The 18,441-nt window shown below is 52.9% G+C and overlaps 5 protein-coding genes across 5 annotated transcripts; 4 read left to right on the top strand and 1 right to left on the bottom strand.

The window, feature by feature from the left end:
- Positions 1 to 58: 58 nt before the first annotated feature.
- TRIVIDRAFT_216912 (uncharacterized protein) lies at positions 59 to 818 on the top strand (the record flags this gene model as incomplete). Its single annotated transcript, XM_014095870.1, has 3 exons — positions 59 to 218; positions 367 to 432; positions 526 to 818. The coding sequence occupies 3 exons, from the start codon at positions 141 to 143 to the stop codon at positions 610 to 612; spliced, it is 231 nt and encodes a 76-aa protein (XP_013951345.1).
- A 14-nt stretch (positions 819 to 832) lies between these two features.
- On the bottom strand, positions 833 to 3,169 carry TRIVIDRAFT_214294 (uncharacterized protein; the record flags this gene model as incomplete). Its single annotated transcript, XM_014095869.1, has 2 exons — positions 833 to 2,706; positions 3,161 to 3,169. The coding sequence occupies 2 exons, from the start codon at positions 3,167 to 3,169 to the stop codon at positions 934 to 936; spliced, it is 1,782 nt and encodes a 593-aa protein (XP_013951344.1).
- Positions 3,170 to 5,556: 2,387 nt separating this feature from the next.
- TRIVIDRAFT_75754 (uncharacterized protein) lies at positions 5,557 to 8,455 on the top strand (the record flags this gene model as incomplete). The annotated part of the gene is made up of 3 exons (XM_014095868.1): positions 5,557 to 5,859; positions 6,250 to 7,224; positions 7,300 to 8,455. The coding sequence occupies 3 exons, from the start codon at positions 5,611 to 5,613 to the stop codon at positions 8,104 to 8,106; spliced, it is 2,031 nt and encodes a 676-aa protein (XP_013951343.1).
- A 1,806-nt stretch (positions 8,456 to 10,261) lies between these two features.
- On the top strand, positions 10,262 to 12,915 carry TRIVIDRAFT_11204 (uncharacterized protein; the record flags this gene model as incomplete). Its single annotated transcript, XM_014095628.2, has 3 exons — positions 10,262 to 10,415; positions 10,475 to 12,202; positions 12,287 to 12,915. 3 exons carry the CDS (start codon positions 10,262 to 10,264, stop codon positions 12,913 to 12,915), a joined length of 2,511 nt encoding a protein of 836 aa, XP_013951103.1.
- A 1,169-nt stretch (positions 12,916 to 14,084) lies between these two features.
- On the top strand, positions 14,085 to 17,282 carry TRIVIDRAFT_66098 (uncharacterized protein; the record flags this gene model as incomplete). The annotated part of the gene is made up of 1 exon (XM_014095867.1): positions 14,085 to 17,282. One exon carries the CDS (start codon positions 14,085 to 14,087, stop codon positions 17,280 to 17,282), a length of 3,198 nt encoding a protein of 1,065 aa, XP_013951342.1.
- Positions 17,283 to 18,441: the final 1,159 nt, after the last annotated feature.

Genomic DNA, 18,441 nt, shown 5'->3' with positions numbered 1-18,441 from the left:
AAGAGCCCATGGGTCCTCGCCCTCCACCCGTTTAGTTCCCCCTTCTCTTTTCCTTCTCATCTTGCACTATTATACAATAAATACTCACCTTCACTTATTCTAAACGGTTCACGCCTTTCTTTTATACCACAATCTACAAAATGTCTTCTCCTCAGCCCCAGATGGTCGCCCAGCAGATGACTGCCGAGGCCCCTGCCCGAATCAGCTCCGAGCAGCCGGTATGTGCCAACCCAATGCGCCCGCTGTCTGCCAAGCTTCAGCGCGATTGTTGAAACGGGAGACGAGAAAAAAAAATCTATATGCAATACAGCTATAGATGTAAAGAAAAATGTGTGAATTGTTGTTTTGCTAACATCTCATTCGCAGCGTCCCGTCCAGCCCATGGCCATGGAGACCACCGCTAACATGCGTGGTGGCGAGGGCGAGAAGGGTGTAAGTGCTACTTCTATATATATCCCAATCCCGCTCCCTAAGCAAGCCACATCAGCGATTCTGACTATGATTTCTGACATTCATTCTCTATAGGCCATCTGCTGCGGTATCTGCGCCGGTCTTGCCTGCTTCGAGTGCTGCGAGTGCACTGAGGACTGCTGCGAATGCCTCTGCTGCTAAACGTTGTGCGAGGATCATATATGAATATTGAACATGGAAATACATGGATGGAGGGAACGGGAGGGTTCCAGGAGCTTGTTTCTTTGGCCGACATCGCAAAACGGCGTGTTGGCCACTTAATGATATGATATCCCAGACTATTCAGTCTCGACGAATAGAGCAATACCCACAACTTTTACATATCAAGAGATTACACATTCGCGTGCAAATTCCACCATGTGCTCACAATGCCATGTTCTTTTATCTATCTAATCCTATTGGCTTCTTTTTCTTGCGATTGCTTAATATCTAGCTTCACGCAGCTTCATGATATATCCCATCCTATACCACGATTTCCGCCAGCTTCTTCACCACATCGTCATAGTATCTCACCGACAACCGCTCCGCCACCTCATCTGCCGTCTCGTCTTCACCAGCCTCCAAACCCAGCTCGTGTTCGCCCGTCAGGCATCTCCTCGCCGCCTCTTCAAATCTCTCTCCCATCTCGGCGCCAACATCAGCTACCTGCTCTGCAGCAAGTAGCTGGCTCCGTACGTGCCGGACCACATCCGACTGGCCCTTTGCCAGCCTCATCTCAATCCCGAGCACCGCCTCCACGGGCTTCCAGTTCGCCAGCTCCACCAATATGACGCCGAGGCTGTATATGTCGAAGCTCTTTTTCGATCGCTGACGGCCCTTGCCTTGGTTCGACTGCGCCAGCGGGTGTCGGTACAAATCGTGCTCTGCGTCGTAGCCGGGGATTTCTGTAACCTCGTCGGAACCGCCGGGGCGGGAGAAGTCGAAGCCTGAGAGGTAAACTTGAGAATAGTCTACATGGCCCGACTTTGTTCTGAAGAAGAGAATGTTGTGGCTGCGAAGACCCTTGTGCAGCCAGTTGACCGCATGGAGATAGAGCAGACAATTGCTAAGGGCGTGCGCGAGCTTGACTCGGTCTGTAACCCTGGGTTTGCGTACTGCTTTGTCCAGTAGTAGCTCCCGCAAAGACACGGGTGGGAGGCTATCGTCCACATCGCCACCGTCCGGTCGTTCGAATATCAGACCTAGTCGCCGGTCGAGGATGTCGACATCATCTTCTGGAACATCTGGGTCGGCTTTGTCGAAGAAACCGATGCAGTGAGGTGTCCGGAAAGCTTCGGGCTTCGGGCTATGATTGAGCAAACAAGCCAGCTTTCGCACTCTATCAACAATGTCCGCCTTAGACAGGCAACCAGGGTTCCCAGCGGTATCATAGTCTTTCCACTCAATCCACACCTTTTTTCTTCCCTTGTCTGTCTTCATGATGGCCTCGCACCGCGGGTCATCCAAGTCATCCACGTTTGGGTCTAACTCTATTAGATATTTGGGAATCTGGACAAGGCGCGGGTCCCCGGGCTTGGCAAGCCCGAGAAACGATGCCACAGCCTCATCAATCACCGTGGGACCATCTGACTTGGGGTCAATAGTCTCGTTGAAGGCCTTGAATTTGGCCAGCTTGGAAAGCTGCCTCAGCTCAGCCATGCTTGCTTCTCTCTCAACATTGGACATTCGTGTGCGTGTCGATGCACCAACATCTCTGGCTTCCAGTTGAGCCTTGAGAGCCAATACAAGATGGCTAAGGTCAGCAATTTTGTGATGAAGAAGCAACACGCCCCGATTTGTGTCTTGCACCGTGTGTCGGATTTCAACCTGCAGCGAGTGGTCCAGGATGTTCATCATGCTGTCGTTCAAGAGAGTAAACTTGGACAGCAGGTGCTCAAACCCTTCTTTGTCAAATGATACCCACTTGAGCCTTTTCAAGCCCTCTTGAGACTTTTGCTTGAGGTTCATCATGGCCTTTTTAATAAACATCCTCTTTTTCTCCGATATGGGAAAGCTGGCCTGCTTGGCATCCTGCTCAGGGGAGGTGAGGAAATCGCCATTGTCGCGAACGGGAGTCAAGTTGTTGTGCTTATTCTGATATTCGAGAAACTCGTCAAACAGGCATTGAACTTGCACCAGCAGATCTAAAACGGTCTGGCGATGGAGATTGAAGACGTTTGAATTTAGGATACGCTCTTGGTTTTCCGTGTTCACGTCCAGCAGGCCAGACGTCTCGCTCCAGGCGAAGAGACGCTGCTGCTCCAGGCGGAGGCGCAGATTGAGGTATTTACAGTCATCTTCATAGCCGAGAGCCGTGACCAGCAGTTGTATGCCTTTTCGCAGGGGAAATCCAGCAGAATGTTAACATAATTTTGCACACAAGCTTAATCACATGAGTGAGTCTAGGCCAAGCACATGCCTTGGATACAGCCGGTATAGACTTGCAGGCCCAAGGATGCAACGCCAAGAGCCAGGCCAGCCAGGGAGACGGGATCCATGTACTCGTATGTAGACGGGGGTTATAGATCTCTTTCCAGGCCGTAATCTCCCTATGCAGGCGCTGAGGGATGTGACGGTTGTTGGGTGGTGGTTGGAGGCTGGTGCAAGCTCAGGTAAGCTCAAGCTATTTCATGTTGCATGTGTGTAACGAGGGCTGGACCAGACTAGCGAATTGCCTACGAGATGGTGTGGGGATGGAGCGGAAGAGGACCGAGGCCATGGCGAATCGTGGACCGAACCGACGGCAGAGGGATGAGGCAAGGAGAAGGGGATTGGATTGTTGGTAAAGGAGCTGTGGTTGGGATGAAGTACATGTGCAAGGCACCGCCTCATTTCACAATTGTTGGATGCAGCTTCAGGTTGTCCTGCCCTACCTTCAGGTCTCTACCTCTCCACCACCAGGATGCCTGCTAGACCCGTACTTTGTTGAATCAGACGCGTACAAAGAAAGAGAGACAAAAAAAGCCATTTCATCCGGAGGCACATGTCCCGCGGATAAGGGATCCAGAAAGAGGCCCGATCCAAGACTTGAGACAAAGTCCCGAGGATGGATCCAGCCATGTTGCTGGTGCTCTTTCGCCCCTTTGCCTCCCCCCTAACATAAGGCTTAGATCGTCTCCATCCACGTAGTCGGCACGAATAGCCCATGTAGCTTCCAACTAGCAGCTGTTAGTCCAATCCTACTGGTGGCGCTCGCGTCTCGTCTCGGCGTCTGCTTGGTTACACAGCAGCGAAACACAGTCGTTGAGTAGCACTGTGAGATGGCGAAAGCGCGTGTCGGGACGATAGGGCGCCGCGATTGGCCCGTGAAAAGACGGCCTCTCTGGATCTCATTTCACAGATTGCATTAGCCTGAGAACAATGTCGCTGGTTCCGCGGTTGTGCTCCCTTGCAGTCGGGGCCGGAGAGCAGAGGCCTTTGCTTGTTGTGGGTGGGTTCAAAACCATCTTCCGCTGCGGATGGCGCCAGAGATTTAGTCTTAGTGCAGTTGCGGAGAAGATGAGCACTACCTAGGTATATTGTCCACGCTACCGCAATTGTGAAGAGGCACCTGTGACATAGTACTCGTACATAGGTACTACCTAAGATCAATCATAAGATCAATCACAAGTAAGAAAGCACATGTATCTCGGGGGTCTTTACTCCGTAGAGGCCAGTATTACCCGCGACTTACAAAGTACTGCCCACTAATGCCCAATAGTGCATCTACTCACACGCGTGACCGATTCCACTTGATCCCATTCGGATGTACCTGCAGAACTTGGGTATGGTGTGCTCGACAACGGGACGGCAGAAGAACAAAAAGAAAGAAAAGGAGTCCTCGTACTGCACAAGACAGCATCTTAGGCTGTTTCAATGGCCATTCCCCTGTCTAACAACTATTACTAGGAACCTAGTTCGCACCCACCGTCTTATCTCTATGCCCCAATATCAACTGGATTCTTCTCCCGTACAGTCCCAGCTTCGGCCTCTCGCACATGGCCAGAGTGGCGCTCCCCTAGCATCTGACAGGCTTTCAGCGTTCTTACAGGCGGCTTGACCTGCGGAGAGGGTTCCGTGATGGCGTCCAACCACTGTGCCAGGCGCCTCTCTAGTACGAGTACAGCTAGGGCGCTAGATCGCGGCCAAGAGCCCGCCTAATTTCTGCACCTCTGCGATTAGCCTGGCCCTGTCTCACATCTACCGGGCCGCGGTGCTGGCTGCATGTCCGGCAACCCGTTTGGAGATGTGCGGGCTGTTGTGCAACGTTGAGAAGGCGGGCATTTGCATGCAAGGCAAGGCCTAGCCCGAGGAGGAGGGCGACCTGTTTTGTGTATTGTACTTCTGCTGCCCTCTGTACTGTCCTCAATGGATTGATGCTGTATTACAGCACTGCCTCCACTCAAGGACCAATGTACAGTAGGTACCTACTGCGAGATATACATCAATGATATCAATGCACTCGAATGTCATTGCACATCTTAGTAATGGGGAATGATCGGACGCTTGATCCAACAGCATTTGAGCCGGTCGAGATTAGCAGGGCCCTGGGCAGGTACTGGATGGTACCACAGATGCATCGCCCAACTCTGTTTTAATGTCTCAGGTACATCTTACGCAATCGCCCCCGGTACCCTCTACCTGCTCTGTGTCTGTGCCTGTGTCTGTCTGTTTGATTTTTGAATCCAGCAATTGTGAATCACAGCCTTGGAGCCTTGGAACTCGAGAGAGGCGCAACAGCAGCTTTTTCAAGGCCATTGCCCGAGATATCCGGGCTTCCGGATCGCAGTTAAACCACGGACAGCACCAGGCAGACACAAGGTGGCCATTTCATTTCATCTCATCTCATTTCTTTTCATCCCGACTCCCTGCTTCCCGGCCGCTGTTACCGTAGGCACAGCCAAAGTGACGAAAACCTGGAAATCCAAGACCAGACAAGACACAAGTACCAGCTACCGCCGAGTGGCAGAGCCGGGAGTCCCTGGACCACCAAGCGCAGCACCTTTGCCCGCACCGTTGAACCATAAAATTTCCCCACCCGGGCGTGCCCAGCGAACCTCCTCCCCTGAGCTTCAGTTCAATCAAGAGTTCCTCTTCTCCTACTTCTTCTTCTCCGTTACCAGCAGATACGAGCCTCTCTCTCGCCATCAAGGCCCGTCTGACAACTCAAAACCCAGCATCATGGCCAACAGTTCTAGTGTGCAGCAGACTCCCGCCGGAACCCTGTCGCCGCCCGACTCCTCGTCATCTGCATCTCAGTCGCCGATTTCCCCGACGCATGGAGTCCGGATTCCTCACGCAGTCGCCGACGTGCCCGAGGCTGGCCTGGCTAACAGGAGCCCGGAGGACCCAGTCAAGGCATCCGATCTGAAAGACGACGCCGACGGTCGCTCACGCGAATCTGCAGTTCCTGCCGCGTGCTTGGCTTGCGTAAGTGGACGCTGCTTATTTTCTTTCCATGCTTTTTGTCATCGCCGACCTCGCTTGGAGATGGCCGTTTGATACCCCAGCGACAACTTCAGAAACCCCATTTTTTTCGATGCATTGGTTCGGTACGAGGTACTATCTGGGAAAGAGAAGAGAAGATGAAGATGAAGAAGATGAAAATTATGAGAGGAGAGGAGAGGAGAGAACCGCGACAAGAGAAGAAAGATGCACCCAGTGTATCGCGTGTTGGTCGCTGTAGCCTCCAGCCATGAAACTCGTACCGTTTTGCCATGTTGATGATTGCCAAGATCCCCGACACCCGACTTCCACTTGATTGCGCATTGACACAATGGACCACTCTCGCTAACCACAAGTTTGTTCCTGGTCGAATAGCGGAGCAAGCATCTCAAGTGCGATGGACAGACTCCGTGCTCTCGATGCGTCGGCTCCAACTTCGAGTGCATCTACGTAGCATCTCGACGCGGCTACAAGGGACCCCGTCGAGGACCAGCACACAACCCAAACAAACGCCACGCCACATCTCCTCCCGACACGGATTCCATCAGCCTCGCCCCGTCAGAATGCCCCATGCTGCTGGGCGCCGGCGTCTCCAGCGCCATGCCCGTGCCGATTCCCTCGACCCCGATGGGCATGCAGAGCTTCAGCCCTACCGGCCTCCTGCCCGACGCTGCGCCAACAACGCCTTTCCAAACCACCCCTGCCGTCTCGCAGGCACAGCTGTACCGGTCGTATTGCAGCATCAATGGCATTGAGCCCGGCAATCTGGTGACGGGTACCCACCTGCCCTTCCCCGCTCACTTTCCCATGCAGACCCTCCAGGAGAGGTGCATCGACTCCTTCTACCGTTACTTTCATGGATCACACCCCTTTGTGCTCCCCAAGGAGCACCTGCTTCGCTTTTCCAATGAAAACTCCATTGACCCACTCATGGCCGTGATCCGATGGGTTGGATCGCTTTTCATTGATGTCGGCAAATCACGGCTGAATCTGTACGATGACGCCATGCGTCTTCTAGACGACCCGACCCAGCCTCAGGACGGTTTCAAGGTTCAGGCCATGATGCTGTCCATTGTGGCGCTGGATGGCTGCTGTCAAAATGAGAAGGCAGCTCAGCTGCTAGGCCGGACCGAGACGCTGGCTCTTCAGATTGGCCTCAACAAAGCGCACTTTGCTACGCTAAACGGACGGAGCAACCCAGTGCTAGAGGAGAGCTGGCGGCGAACATGGTGGGATCTGTTCATCATTGACGGCATGATTGCCGGCGTCCACAGGATGACCAACTTTTTGCTTTATGACGTGCCCGCTGAAGTCAGCCTTCCTTGTGAGGAACACCAGTATTTGGCCGGTGTAAGTGACAATTTCTTTATTTCCACATCTTTCCTTTTCCCCCAATCCAGACTCTTTATTTAACACTCCTTGTAGCATATTCCTCAACCTATGAGCCTGGAAGATTTAGAAGACAGAGAATTTTCTGGCGACGAGCGCCGATTCTCCTCGTTTGCATATCGAATCCTTTGTGGCCGAAACCTGGGCAGATTCATGAGAACTCCTCCCATCTACGGACCAGATGACGAAAACTTGGAGCGGATCGAGAATCTTCTTACCAACTGGCGGCTCCATTTGCCCGAGGACAAGAGGGACTCACTCACCTCTGACGGTAAGCTCGATGAGATGATGTTCCAGGCGCACATGATGATGTATGCCACGTCCATCCTTCTTCACCAGCCTCATTCGCAGCTCGACTCTTCGCCCTCTCAGAAAATCACCTCTTGCGCACCATATCAGCTGGTTCCAGCGGGAGACCTTTTCAACAAGCACACGAAGCACACGATGGCGTCAGCAAACGGAATCAGCAAGCTGATTACACACCGAGTGCCGCTGCTTTCCCACACCCACTTCTTCACCTGTGTCATAACCCTTTCTTCCATCGTGCATCTCAACAGATGGGCGCTCTTCTTCGTTCAACACGACGATGACGACCTAAGGCAGCAGATTCGCCTCAATATCGGCGCCCTCAATGAGCTATCCACCGTATGGGGCGCCGCAGAGAGAGCGCGAGGACAGGTCAAGGGTGTGGCCCAGGAGATTTACCACATCAAGAAGGAGCAGCAAAAGAATCCACAGTATTGGCTTGGATTCACCCAAGAAGACGTCATCAACAGCATTGCCGCCGACGAATCCATCATCAGCAACTTTGACAGCATCCCGCCGGCCCATTTGCTAGGGTAAAGCATGGTTTGGTTTAGCTCTTCCTCTTGGCAAACAGAGAGGGTGAGATTGTAGATATGATGTGTCTGTTGGAAAAGAAGTATAGAGATGGGGGAATGTCATTTACGTGTATGAGGACTGCCTGCCCATTAACTAACCAGGCAGGCCTACATTGGAGGAGTTTGCATTTTCCTTGCTATCAGGAGCATTGAATAGGGTCAGAGCGTCGGCTGAGGCGCCGTTGTGAGACGACCTCTTTTTTCGAATAATTGGGTATCCAAGATTTGTTTGTATATTAATGAGCCATGAATGAATCTCATTTAGGAATTTCTACTCTATAGTTGGAAATACCATTGTTTGTGCTGTCGTTATGAGTAGTGACAGTTGATAGTTTTGACTTATGAGGAGCATGCTTTAATAGTAGGTAGCTATGCTCACACATCATTACAACAGTGATATCCCATAGTGGTCATCGTTCTCGCTCACCCAAGTTTAATACAAATACTAATGGCATATAAATCTTTGGTTAAAGCGTGATTGTACCATAAATGTTTGAAACATCGCTTCATCTTGCCTGCTATTAACGCGTAACATTTGGCTTGGGTGGTTGGTTCTAGGGTAGATTTCGGCTCGATGAAGATCTGCAGCATGGCAGTGTCGAGTGAGCTTGGCCTGATGGATGGAAATCATAACAAGCATGGACAGCATGGCGCATCAATTGTATCAACTACACGGCACGGCACAGTCGTACAAGTATGAAGCACTTGCATAATGTATTCTCCGTGTCCAGGTGGCAAATCACAGATAACCTCCCCTTTTGCGTCGATCGATGAGCTGGCAAGCCGGTAGACCGCCAATCGCTCCTTGGAGCCAAGACGGCCACCATCTCACTCTTCAAGCACCAACAAGGGGGGGAATGGACATGTGCAGGAAAAGGAAAAAAGACGATTTCACCACTTCCGATTGACGAGAGACAACTAGCCATTGCGGGATTGCCTAATGCAGGAGCAAGAACAAGCGAAAAACAGCCTGGCCTCAGCGCGCTTCTTTTTTTGTTCCCTCGTATGCCGTACTGTACTTATAGCGCTGTACTGTAGTGTTGAAAACGGCCTGGTGGATGCGCTGTGCCCATGTCCGAAAAAAAGCCACCTGTAGGGGTCTTAAAAAAGGGCTGGACGCCGTGGCACCGCGCCATTGGATCGGCTTGCCGACGTTGACAAAAAGTGTGCGTGGTTGATGAACATGAACGGATGCAAGCAGCAATTAAACTCGCAAGGCGGCAGTAGTGCTATAATTAGTGCAGATACAGTACTCCGTAGTGCAGGCAAGTAATTGGCATCCAATCCATCAAATAGCATACCGTAGGGCCTGTAATACTGCTCTGTCGAGAAGCGGCGTGCCTGGATGGATCCTTGATCGTAAAGAGAGAAAAGAAAACAACCTGGATGAGCTAAAAATTCACACAAGCTGACCGAAAAGTGGCGCCCCTTGTTCTTGGGTCGATGAGGCGGTGTTGTCACATGATCTGTGTCCAATGAGCAGTCCGCAATCGCATTACATAACCCCATTTCCAGCCTCTTCAATCCTCTTAGCGGTGTACATGGGTACATCCCGTCGCCCCGCCAACGGGAAGCTGCGCTGCGCTGCGGAGGGTCCAGCTCCAGCTCTTGCAGGCCTCGTAAGGATGCACCGCCTTGTCCGTTTAGCCAAGGAGCTGCTGCATCTACTTTGTACTAAAGCGGCAGCAATTGACATTTCTCTGCCCTCCCAACCTTTTTCGGGGGGAAGCTGGTTTTTGCCTTGTTTGTTTTTGGCATTTTGACTCTTGCGATTTGGCCATGTCACACGCGATTTCGGATTGATTGAATGAATGAATGAATGAGCATCGCACTGCAGTGAGACGACACAAGACGACACAGTGGAAAACATCACCAGCCCCCCACATTTCGACGACTTACAAACATCAAATCCCATTGCCCGTCGCGGCGGATCGCACGACTCTGGCATTCCTGCGACAGCCCACGACGGAACACGCCTGTTTTGGCCGGATACACGGAGGGGGAGACTGATTGCGGGCACCCCCAGAGACGTCGGCTGAGCAACATCGCAGCGCATCGCATCGCACTCAGCTTGATCGCATCGCCAGCGCCTCCCGTCCTCTCTCGTCGTCGCCGTCATGGCGCCGGCACCAGACCAACTCTCCTCGCCCGGGTCCGTGAGCTATGATTCCGACACCATGGTGGTGGGGGATGGGACGTGGGACTTTACCAAGAACACGTTCCTGCTCCCCAACTTGCAGGGCACCGACTTTGACACCATGCGATACAATGGTGAGTTTGAACTGTCTGAGTCAACCACGCTCGTTCTTGTCTGACAGGCTTTGACGCAGGAATGGGCAATCGCTTCTCCACGCTCCACCAGTACCACACCATCATCTTGGCCCACGGCATACTGGCGGCCATGGTTTTTCTCTTCCTGATCCCCTTCTCCGTGATGCTTATTAGGTTCTATTCGAGAGACCCGGCCTATACGATTCGATACCACGCCCGCCTCCAGGTTTTCTCCTGCTTGCTCCTGACGGCAGCCTTCATATTGCCCTTCTTCGCCGTCGGCCCCAAGCGAGCCCTGTCGAACCCGCACCATGGAATTGGCGTTGCCATCTTTGTCATGTTCGTCGTTCAGCTCGTCGGCGGTCGAATAATCCAGCACATTGCCAAGATGCGGTCCCTTCGCAGAATGCTTCATCAGTGGCTGGGTCGAGCCATCGCAATCCTTGGAATCGTCCAGATACCTCTCGGCCTCACCTTGTACGGATCGCCCAAGGTTCTTTTCATCTTGTACGCCGTTTGGATGGGATTCCTGTTGCTGGTCTACTTTGTTCTCAGCTACCAGGCCGAGGGCCGTCGAGACCATTATATTTCGGGAGGTCGCTCCGAAGCAGGCACTCGCATCACCGAATCCGAGTACTACTCTGAGCATAGAGAGGAGCACCATTCAAAAATGAAATGGCTAGGCCCCCTTGCCGCCGCCGCAGGGGTGTTTGCATTGACCAGAGGACGCAAGAATCATGATGATGATCGTAGCCGAGTTCGCAGCAGGTCCCCATCCATGGCGAGAAGCCGTGGCCCAACCGTCATCTCATCACGGCCAAGCTACTTTTCGGAGAAATACTCGGATCTTCCGGCGCAGCGAAGCGGCGGTAATGGCATGCTAAAGGCATTAGGGGGTGCAGCAGCCGTTTTTGGTGCTGGAAAGCTCTTTTCCAACTTTATGAGCCGTCGTGATCGACGAGATGAGGAATACTCGGCTGTATCTACCGAAACCCCGCGCCGCAACAGGTCTGGACGCGCCATGACCATCAGCGAATACGCCAGCGAGTATACCGACGATGCATCCACCATTCCGCCGTCGCGCGCCCCTGCCCCTACTCAGACCGCTTCCGCTTTTGGAGGCCGTGACTCGGTTCGACGTCCGTCACCACCTCGTTCGAATGTCCGCGGCAACGCACGATATGATGATTCCGAATATTCGTCCTACGTTTCTCCTTCGCGACGGCCGCAAGATGGAGCTGGCGGTGGTGGCGGCGGGTTTGCCAAGGGCGTGCTTGCTACCTTGGGAGTCGGATGGCTCGCCAAAAAGTTCGCCGGTAACCGCGCCAGGAAAGAGGAAGAAGAACGATTCAGGGAAGAAGAGGAGATGAGGTCTGGCACTCAGTTCTCTAGGTACAGCAACACCAACACCGAATACACATCTCCGATTAGAAGGGACTCCCGCCGTCCGCCCCCCCAGAGGCGTAGCACCGTTACAGGAACCGAATTATCTTCAGACATGACGGAATCTACGTTTGACACTCAGACTGAACTCTCTCGCCCACCTCAAAAGGCGCCGCTGAGTGCCGCTGTCAGAGTGCCACCTAGCACATCCGCGTTGGCCCCTGGCGGATCGCCCCCAGCCAGGCGTGGCGAGCGTTTGTCCATGCCCGCCATGCCCAGCGACCCCCACGGCATTCTCCATTCCGAGGTATCTGATTTGACTTCTGTTGCCGACCGGCCCACGGGACGCAATCCGTCTCGACGACAAATGGACAGCGAAAGAGCTGCAGCTGAGGCGGCGGCGCGTGCTAGCAACCTGGCGGCAAAAGAGCGAGGACGATTTGGTAGCTCGTTGAGCCAGGCTGCAGGCTCCAGGTCGCGGGTTCAAGACAAAGACCGAAACGTCACACTGCGAAAGCTTACTGAGGAGGAGTCTTTGGCGCGGAGAAGCCGAATGAACTCGCAATCTAGCCTGTCCGAGTCTCCTACCAAGGGGGGTCGCCGATACCGCAGGGATGATAGCCAGAGGAGGGCAGAGTCGGCAGCCGAAAGCAGGGTCGAAAGCAGAGTTCAGGACGATGTCAGCAGAGTAGGACCGCTCTCGCCGCCAAACCCATCGTACGCCAAGGACAGACGCGGCAAAGATTCAGGTTACTACTCCGGCCAGCCTGCCCAGCAGCCCGGTCAACCCGGGCCCTCGGCTCACCTAGCACCGCCGCCCATGCAACTGCCCAATGCCAGCGTCTCTAGTGTCGGCAGTCATGGCACATGGAGTGGCATGGGACCTCCGACGGAAGTCCCAAGCGGACCGCCGGTCGCACAACCGGTTGTACCGCCAGTCGTACCGTCAACCGCACCGCCAACAGAGGTCAAGGACGACAAGGGTAACGAGTCGGCTGCAGACAACAGAAGAAGGCGGCGAGCGGAGCGACGACGAGCCAGCAGCAGCCACCCTCCCCCATCTGGAACGGACACATATACGACTGACACGTATGATGATACCGAGAGGGGATATTGATTTAATCTCCAACCCCCCTTTCTTCTCTCATCCAGGTTGAGCAGTCTAGCGGGTCAACGCAATGCTCGTCTCCCGATAGCTTCATGAACATAGCCATGGGCTGCCTGTGTACATACAGAACTAGGCTGTGGAGGTTTGTGATTTATCTTTTTTTATCTTTTTCCTTTCTCTTGATGGGATGTCGCATATGCGTTGAGGTCGTAGGATACCTTTCCTTATCTATTAGAGGCGTTTGGGATGGCATTCTCAAGAACTCTGCATTTGCTGCATTTGATTGATAATGTTTTTTCTTCTTTCTTTTGTCTTTTTCATTTCTCTTCTCAAAGATGACGACGGAATGGGATGCCTGAGATGAATGGGAATGTTCCAAGGATGATGGATGATTGGGTTAGAGATGGGCCATTGCGTATATGACTGTATATTTTTGAGAGAAAAAAAGACAGATGGGGGTGATGGGAGATGGGGTTTGCTGGGAGGCTTACGTTTATTGATAGTATGGCAGTTATGAATGAAACGCTGTTTATTTTTTCGCTTTTAATCTTGTTAATTGAATCTCCTAAGTGAATTTTGAATTGAAGTTGATGTCAAGGTAGATACATATGGATGCCGAAAAGTACATACAGGATTGACGCCATAGCGCGCTTCCATCTGCCGGCAAATGGCTTAGGCGCAAGTCTAGGATCCGCGACGTCATCAGGATTCAATTGCTAACGATTCCCCAATTCCGGCGCCAATTGCAGGGCATTGCCGCCCAAATTGCAGGTAACTATAGCATTGGAGCACTGTAGCACGCAGCCATTATCAGGGCTCTGGAATTGCCGGATCCCCTGGAAGCTTAAATGTCTCAGCGCAGATTCTCCAGCAGCGATTAACCACGCACTTCATCGTCGGCTTCGGCACAGCTCCACTACAGCTCTTAGCCAACCAGCTTTGCTGCTGTCTAGCTAATGTGGTTCTGCTGGGGAACACCGTAGCCCGACGCTCGACTTTTCTCTTTTTCTTCCCTTGTTTCCATATCCATCTCTCCTTTTTCTGCTTTTCTAATCTTTTTGCAATCTTCTCCAGCATCACCTCCTTGCGTCCAATCTCCCGCGCATCCATTATTCACTGCCTGAATCCCAAGAGGCGGCCAATGGCCTGCGTCTTGACTGCGACCCGCGGATAAAACCATGCCTCCAAAGAGCTCCAAGGCGGGCGACGGCCTCGACTACAAGGCCATTGCAAAGCAGTTTGCAAAGGCCAAGGCGGCCAGGGAGGCTCGGGAGGCCCGGGATGCTGAGGCCAAAGAAAAGGGCCTGCCGACAGAGAAAGAGCAGACGGAGATTCTGGAGCGGCAGCGCGAACTGCTCAACAACAAGAGGCAGAAGGCCTACGAGCGGCGCTGGTGGTGGACGGCCGCCTTCTGGACGTGGCTGCTGGCCGTCCATGGCATTGGCATCTGGCTGTTTGCCAGCGGCTTCCTGCTGACGAGGCTCGTGCTCGACGACAAATCCAGCTGTGCCGCGCCGCCGGTCGAGGGTCTGGCAGTCGGCCAGGCTGCGCTGGATGTGAACAAGGGATGCTGGCATCCGAAGCAGTTTGACCGGGCCGTGGTGATTCTGATTGATGCCCTGCGCTACGACTTTACCGTTCCCGAGGATCCGGCGACGGCGCATGCCTTCCACAACTCATTCCCCTTCCTGTACGACACGGCAGTCAAGGCGCCCCAGAATGCGTTTCTACGGCCCTTCATTGCCGACCCGCCGACGACGACGCTGCAGAGGCTCAAGGGCCTGACGACGGGGACGCTGCCGACGTTTATCGATGCGGGGAGCAACTTTGCCGGAACCGCCATTGACGAGGACAATTTGCTGATGCAGCTGAGGGACTCGGGCAAGAAGATTGCGCATCTCGGAGATGATACCTGGTGGTCCTTGTTCCCTGGTTATTTTGAGCCCAACATCAGCAAGGCGTACGATAGCTTCAATGTCTGGGACCTGCACACTGTCGACAATGGCGTCATTGATAACATTTTCCCACTTCTGGAGTCGTCCAAGGAAAACCAATGGGATCTGCTCATTGGCCACTGCCTGGGCGTTGACCATGCTGGACACCGTTACGGGCCTGATCACTCTGCCATGACGGCTAAGCTGCAGCAGATGAACGAATTCATCACCAAAGTTGCGGGATCCATTGACGATGATACCCTTCTGATTGTTATGGGCGACCACGGCATGGACGCAAAGGGTGACCATGGAGGAGAGAGCGATGATGAGGTTGAGGCCGCCCTGTGGATGTACTCGAAGCGACCCTTTTTCGGCAGAACGTCACCTGAATTTGCCGTCCCGCCGGCCAATGCCAAAATTCGCCCCGTCAACCAGATCGATTTGGTGCCGACTCTTGCGCTGCTTTTGGGTATCCCTATCCCATACAACAACCTCGGAAAGCCGATTGAGGAGGCTTTTGCGGGACAGAAAGGCAATGACTGGGCCAACCTGGCTGCTGTTTCGCGGCTTGCATCTGCTGGAATCGAGAGATACCGACAGTCGTACTTTGGCGCCCGTGGCATTTCGCAGACGAAGGAGCCGGGTTCTCCGGCTGCTCTATGGGTAGCGGCCAATGCTGCTGGGCTGGGCCACAAGGACGCTTACAATGCCCTTACGGAATTCGAAAATGAGACTCTACAGGTCTACAAGGGGCTGTGGGCTCGGTTCGACGTGCCTAGGATGGTGGCGGGCGTGTTTGTTACTGCTGCTGGACTTGTGATGCTGGTCATGTATTCGTCGAGGCCTGCAGACGAGGAGTTTGTCGTGGCCAACGATGCCGAGCTTGACTATGCTGAGAGGCGGCTGGAGCTCATGAATCTCAAGCACGAGGACCAGGAGGAGCACCCGGACCAGCACCTCCACCGGAATCTCTTGGGCGGATTGGCCGATGCCCGAGTGCTCTTCGTTGTGGGAGTCTTGATTGCCGTGGGATTGTACCGCAAGCAACCGTTGGATGGCCTCGCAGCTCTGGTAGTTACGCTCTTGATTACTGGCGTCATTTCCGCACTATCTACCTCTGGCAGGACCATCCTCAATATCCTTCCGCGCACGTTCTGGGGTTGGTTGTCTGTTGTTCTCACTCTTAGCCACTCTATTGGGTTCGCCTCCAACTCGTACACCATCTGGGAAGACTCCATCCTCCTGTTCTTCATTGCGACGTTTGGTGTGGCTGCTCTGATATCCTCGTTCCGCATCGAATCAAAGGTGGACCGCACAATGGCCATCTATCACACAGTCATATTCATCATCATTGGGCGGCTGGCGTCGTACTCGAAGCTTTGCCGCGAGGAGCAGATGCCCTACTGCACCTCGACCTACTATTCGTCCGTTACGTCTTCTACCTCGGCCCCTTGGCAGCTTGTCATTCCTTTTGCCGTCTTCCTCGTCCTTCCCGACGTTATCAAGGCTTTCCTCATGCCTTCCAAGTCATACGAGGGCCTTGCTCCCACATGGATCGGATACGCCTTCCGTGGCGGCCTCTTCCTCTCCGCCTTGTACTGGACCATTGATGCCGCCAACAACGGCGGGTGGCTCGCCGACAGGTTGTCCGAGAGCACCCTCAAGTCAGCTGGTGTCTATTTGGCCCAGGTGATCCTGGCGCTGTCTCTCATTGCCGGATCGACGTCGTTTGCCTGGGCGCCGCCAAACATCTCCATCCTATCTACGTCAGCCAAGACGGGACAGCTCGTGACGATTCTGGGATACGGCAATGCCATGGGCGCTCGCTATCTCTTCCTGCCGCTCAACTTCCTCGCCGCGTGCATCCTCGTCACCAAGCCCATGGGATCAGGTGCTCTGGCGCTCATGATGTGGCAGATTCTCTGCTTGGCTGAGATTATCGATCTCAACCAGCTCAAGGGCGAATCCATCGGCCCCGTCATGCTCGCCATCCTGGGCAACTTTTACTTCTTTAAGACGGGCCACCAAGCCGTCCTCTCCAGCATCCAGTGGGACAGCGCCTTCATCCCACTCTTCTCAATCCGCTACCCATGGTCCCCCCTCGTCGTCGCGCTCAACACCTTTGCAGGCCAGATCCTCGCCGCCGTGTCCGTGCCGCTCATCGTGCTGTGGAAGGTCGGCCCCAAGCAGCGCGGCGTGCTCGAGACGACGGCCCGCGCGCTGGGCGTCTTCGTGGCGTATTTCGCGGTCGAGGCCCTGACTACGATGAGTTGGGCGGGCTGGCTGAGGCGGCATTTGATGCTGTATCGCGTGTTTTGCCCGCGGTTCATGCTTGCTGCCTTGTTGTTGCTGGCGATGGACTTGGTGGGCATTTTGGTGGCGCTGACGGGAGTGAGGAGTAATACCTTGGCGGTGTGCGAGGTGTTTGGATGGGCGGAGTAGTGATAGACTTTTTCATGGTTGGACTATGATTTTAATATATGAATACCTATATCTTGGTGGTGTAATGGAGGAAGAAAGGTGGGAAAGGGAGGTTTCTCTGGTGGATGGGGGCGGCGCGGGTGATTTTGGAAATATGGAGTATAAAATGGGCATCTTGATTGCTTTCAAATAAATGAATACATATATACAATACATCAAAAGGATGATTTATACAATGAATAAGTTGTGAGGTGCTCTACTCTGCGTCATGTCTGTGATGTAGGGTAGGAATATTAGCAGCAATCAAACGCTCGGGAGAGGTTAAAAATGCTGTGAAAGCCTGCAGCAGAATGCGCCCTGTGACGCATGGAGGCACATGGATATGCACTAGTCTCTACCTATGTTGATATAAATACTTCCTCGGGGGATGCTAAAAATGCTGTGAAATCCATATCCGCAGATAAGGAAACGAAAAAGCTACATGTATGCAAGTGTGACGTGGAGGCATATGATTCTTCGCAAGGTTATCCTGTATGCGGGGAAATGTTATCTAGTCCCCCGAGTGTCGCTATCCAGTACCCTAAATTTGAGTAGGGAAATACCATGAGGTACTTACGCTTTTAAGTAAAACTCTACATTTTTCACCTGAAAAAACCTATTCTATATATTATTTTATATTTTTAAACAATCCCAATACTAGAGATGTGTATAGCTGCTTTTTGTTATTCAAAATGTGGTACATTAACTAATATTTTGATGTAAAAACATTATGGGGAGGTAGCTTTGCGTACGCAAAACGTGCTTAGTCGTTGCTCATTTTGCTGAGTCATGCGAAAAGTTGGCACCCTAATTTTCTATGGCCTAGGCGTAGCAAAGCCAAGTACCTGGGGTGCTGGATATAGGTAGCGAGATTTGGGGTAATAAGTCTCTATTTTGGTATAAATGCTCCCCTGGGGGGAGCTTAAAAATGCTGTGAAAGCTCGCCACTTCATGCATACCATTCAACTTGCAGGTAATAATATGCAGTACAGAGTAGTCTTTATGATATCAACACTTCCTTGGGAGAGGTTAAAAATGCTGTGAAGATGGAATGAAGATGGAATGTAGAAAATGTTTTTGGCAGAAGTCATCATACATTTAAGCATAATACATTTAAGCGCATGATAATTCTGGGTGCCTA

Source organism: Trichoderma virens (genome assembly GCF_000170995.1).
Source record: "Trichoderma virens Gv29-8 chromosome Unknown TRIVIscaffold_89, whole genome shotgun sequence".
In the NCBI taxonomy this organism is placed as follows: Eukaryota; Fungi; Ascomycota; class Sordariomycetes; order Hypocreales; family Hypocreaceae; genus Trichoderma; species Trichoderma virens.
Note: the sequence above shows the minus strand (reverse complement) of the source record. Positions and strands in the feature narration are given on the sequence as shown.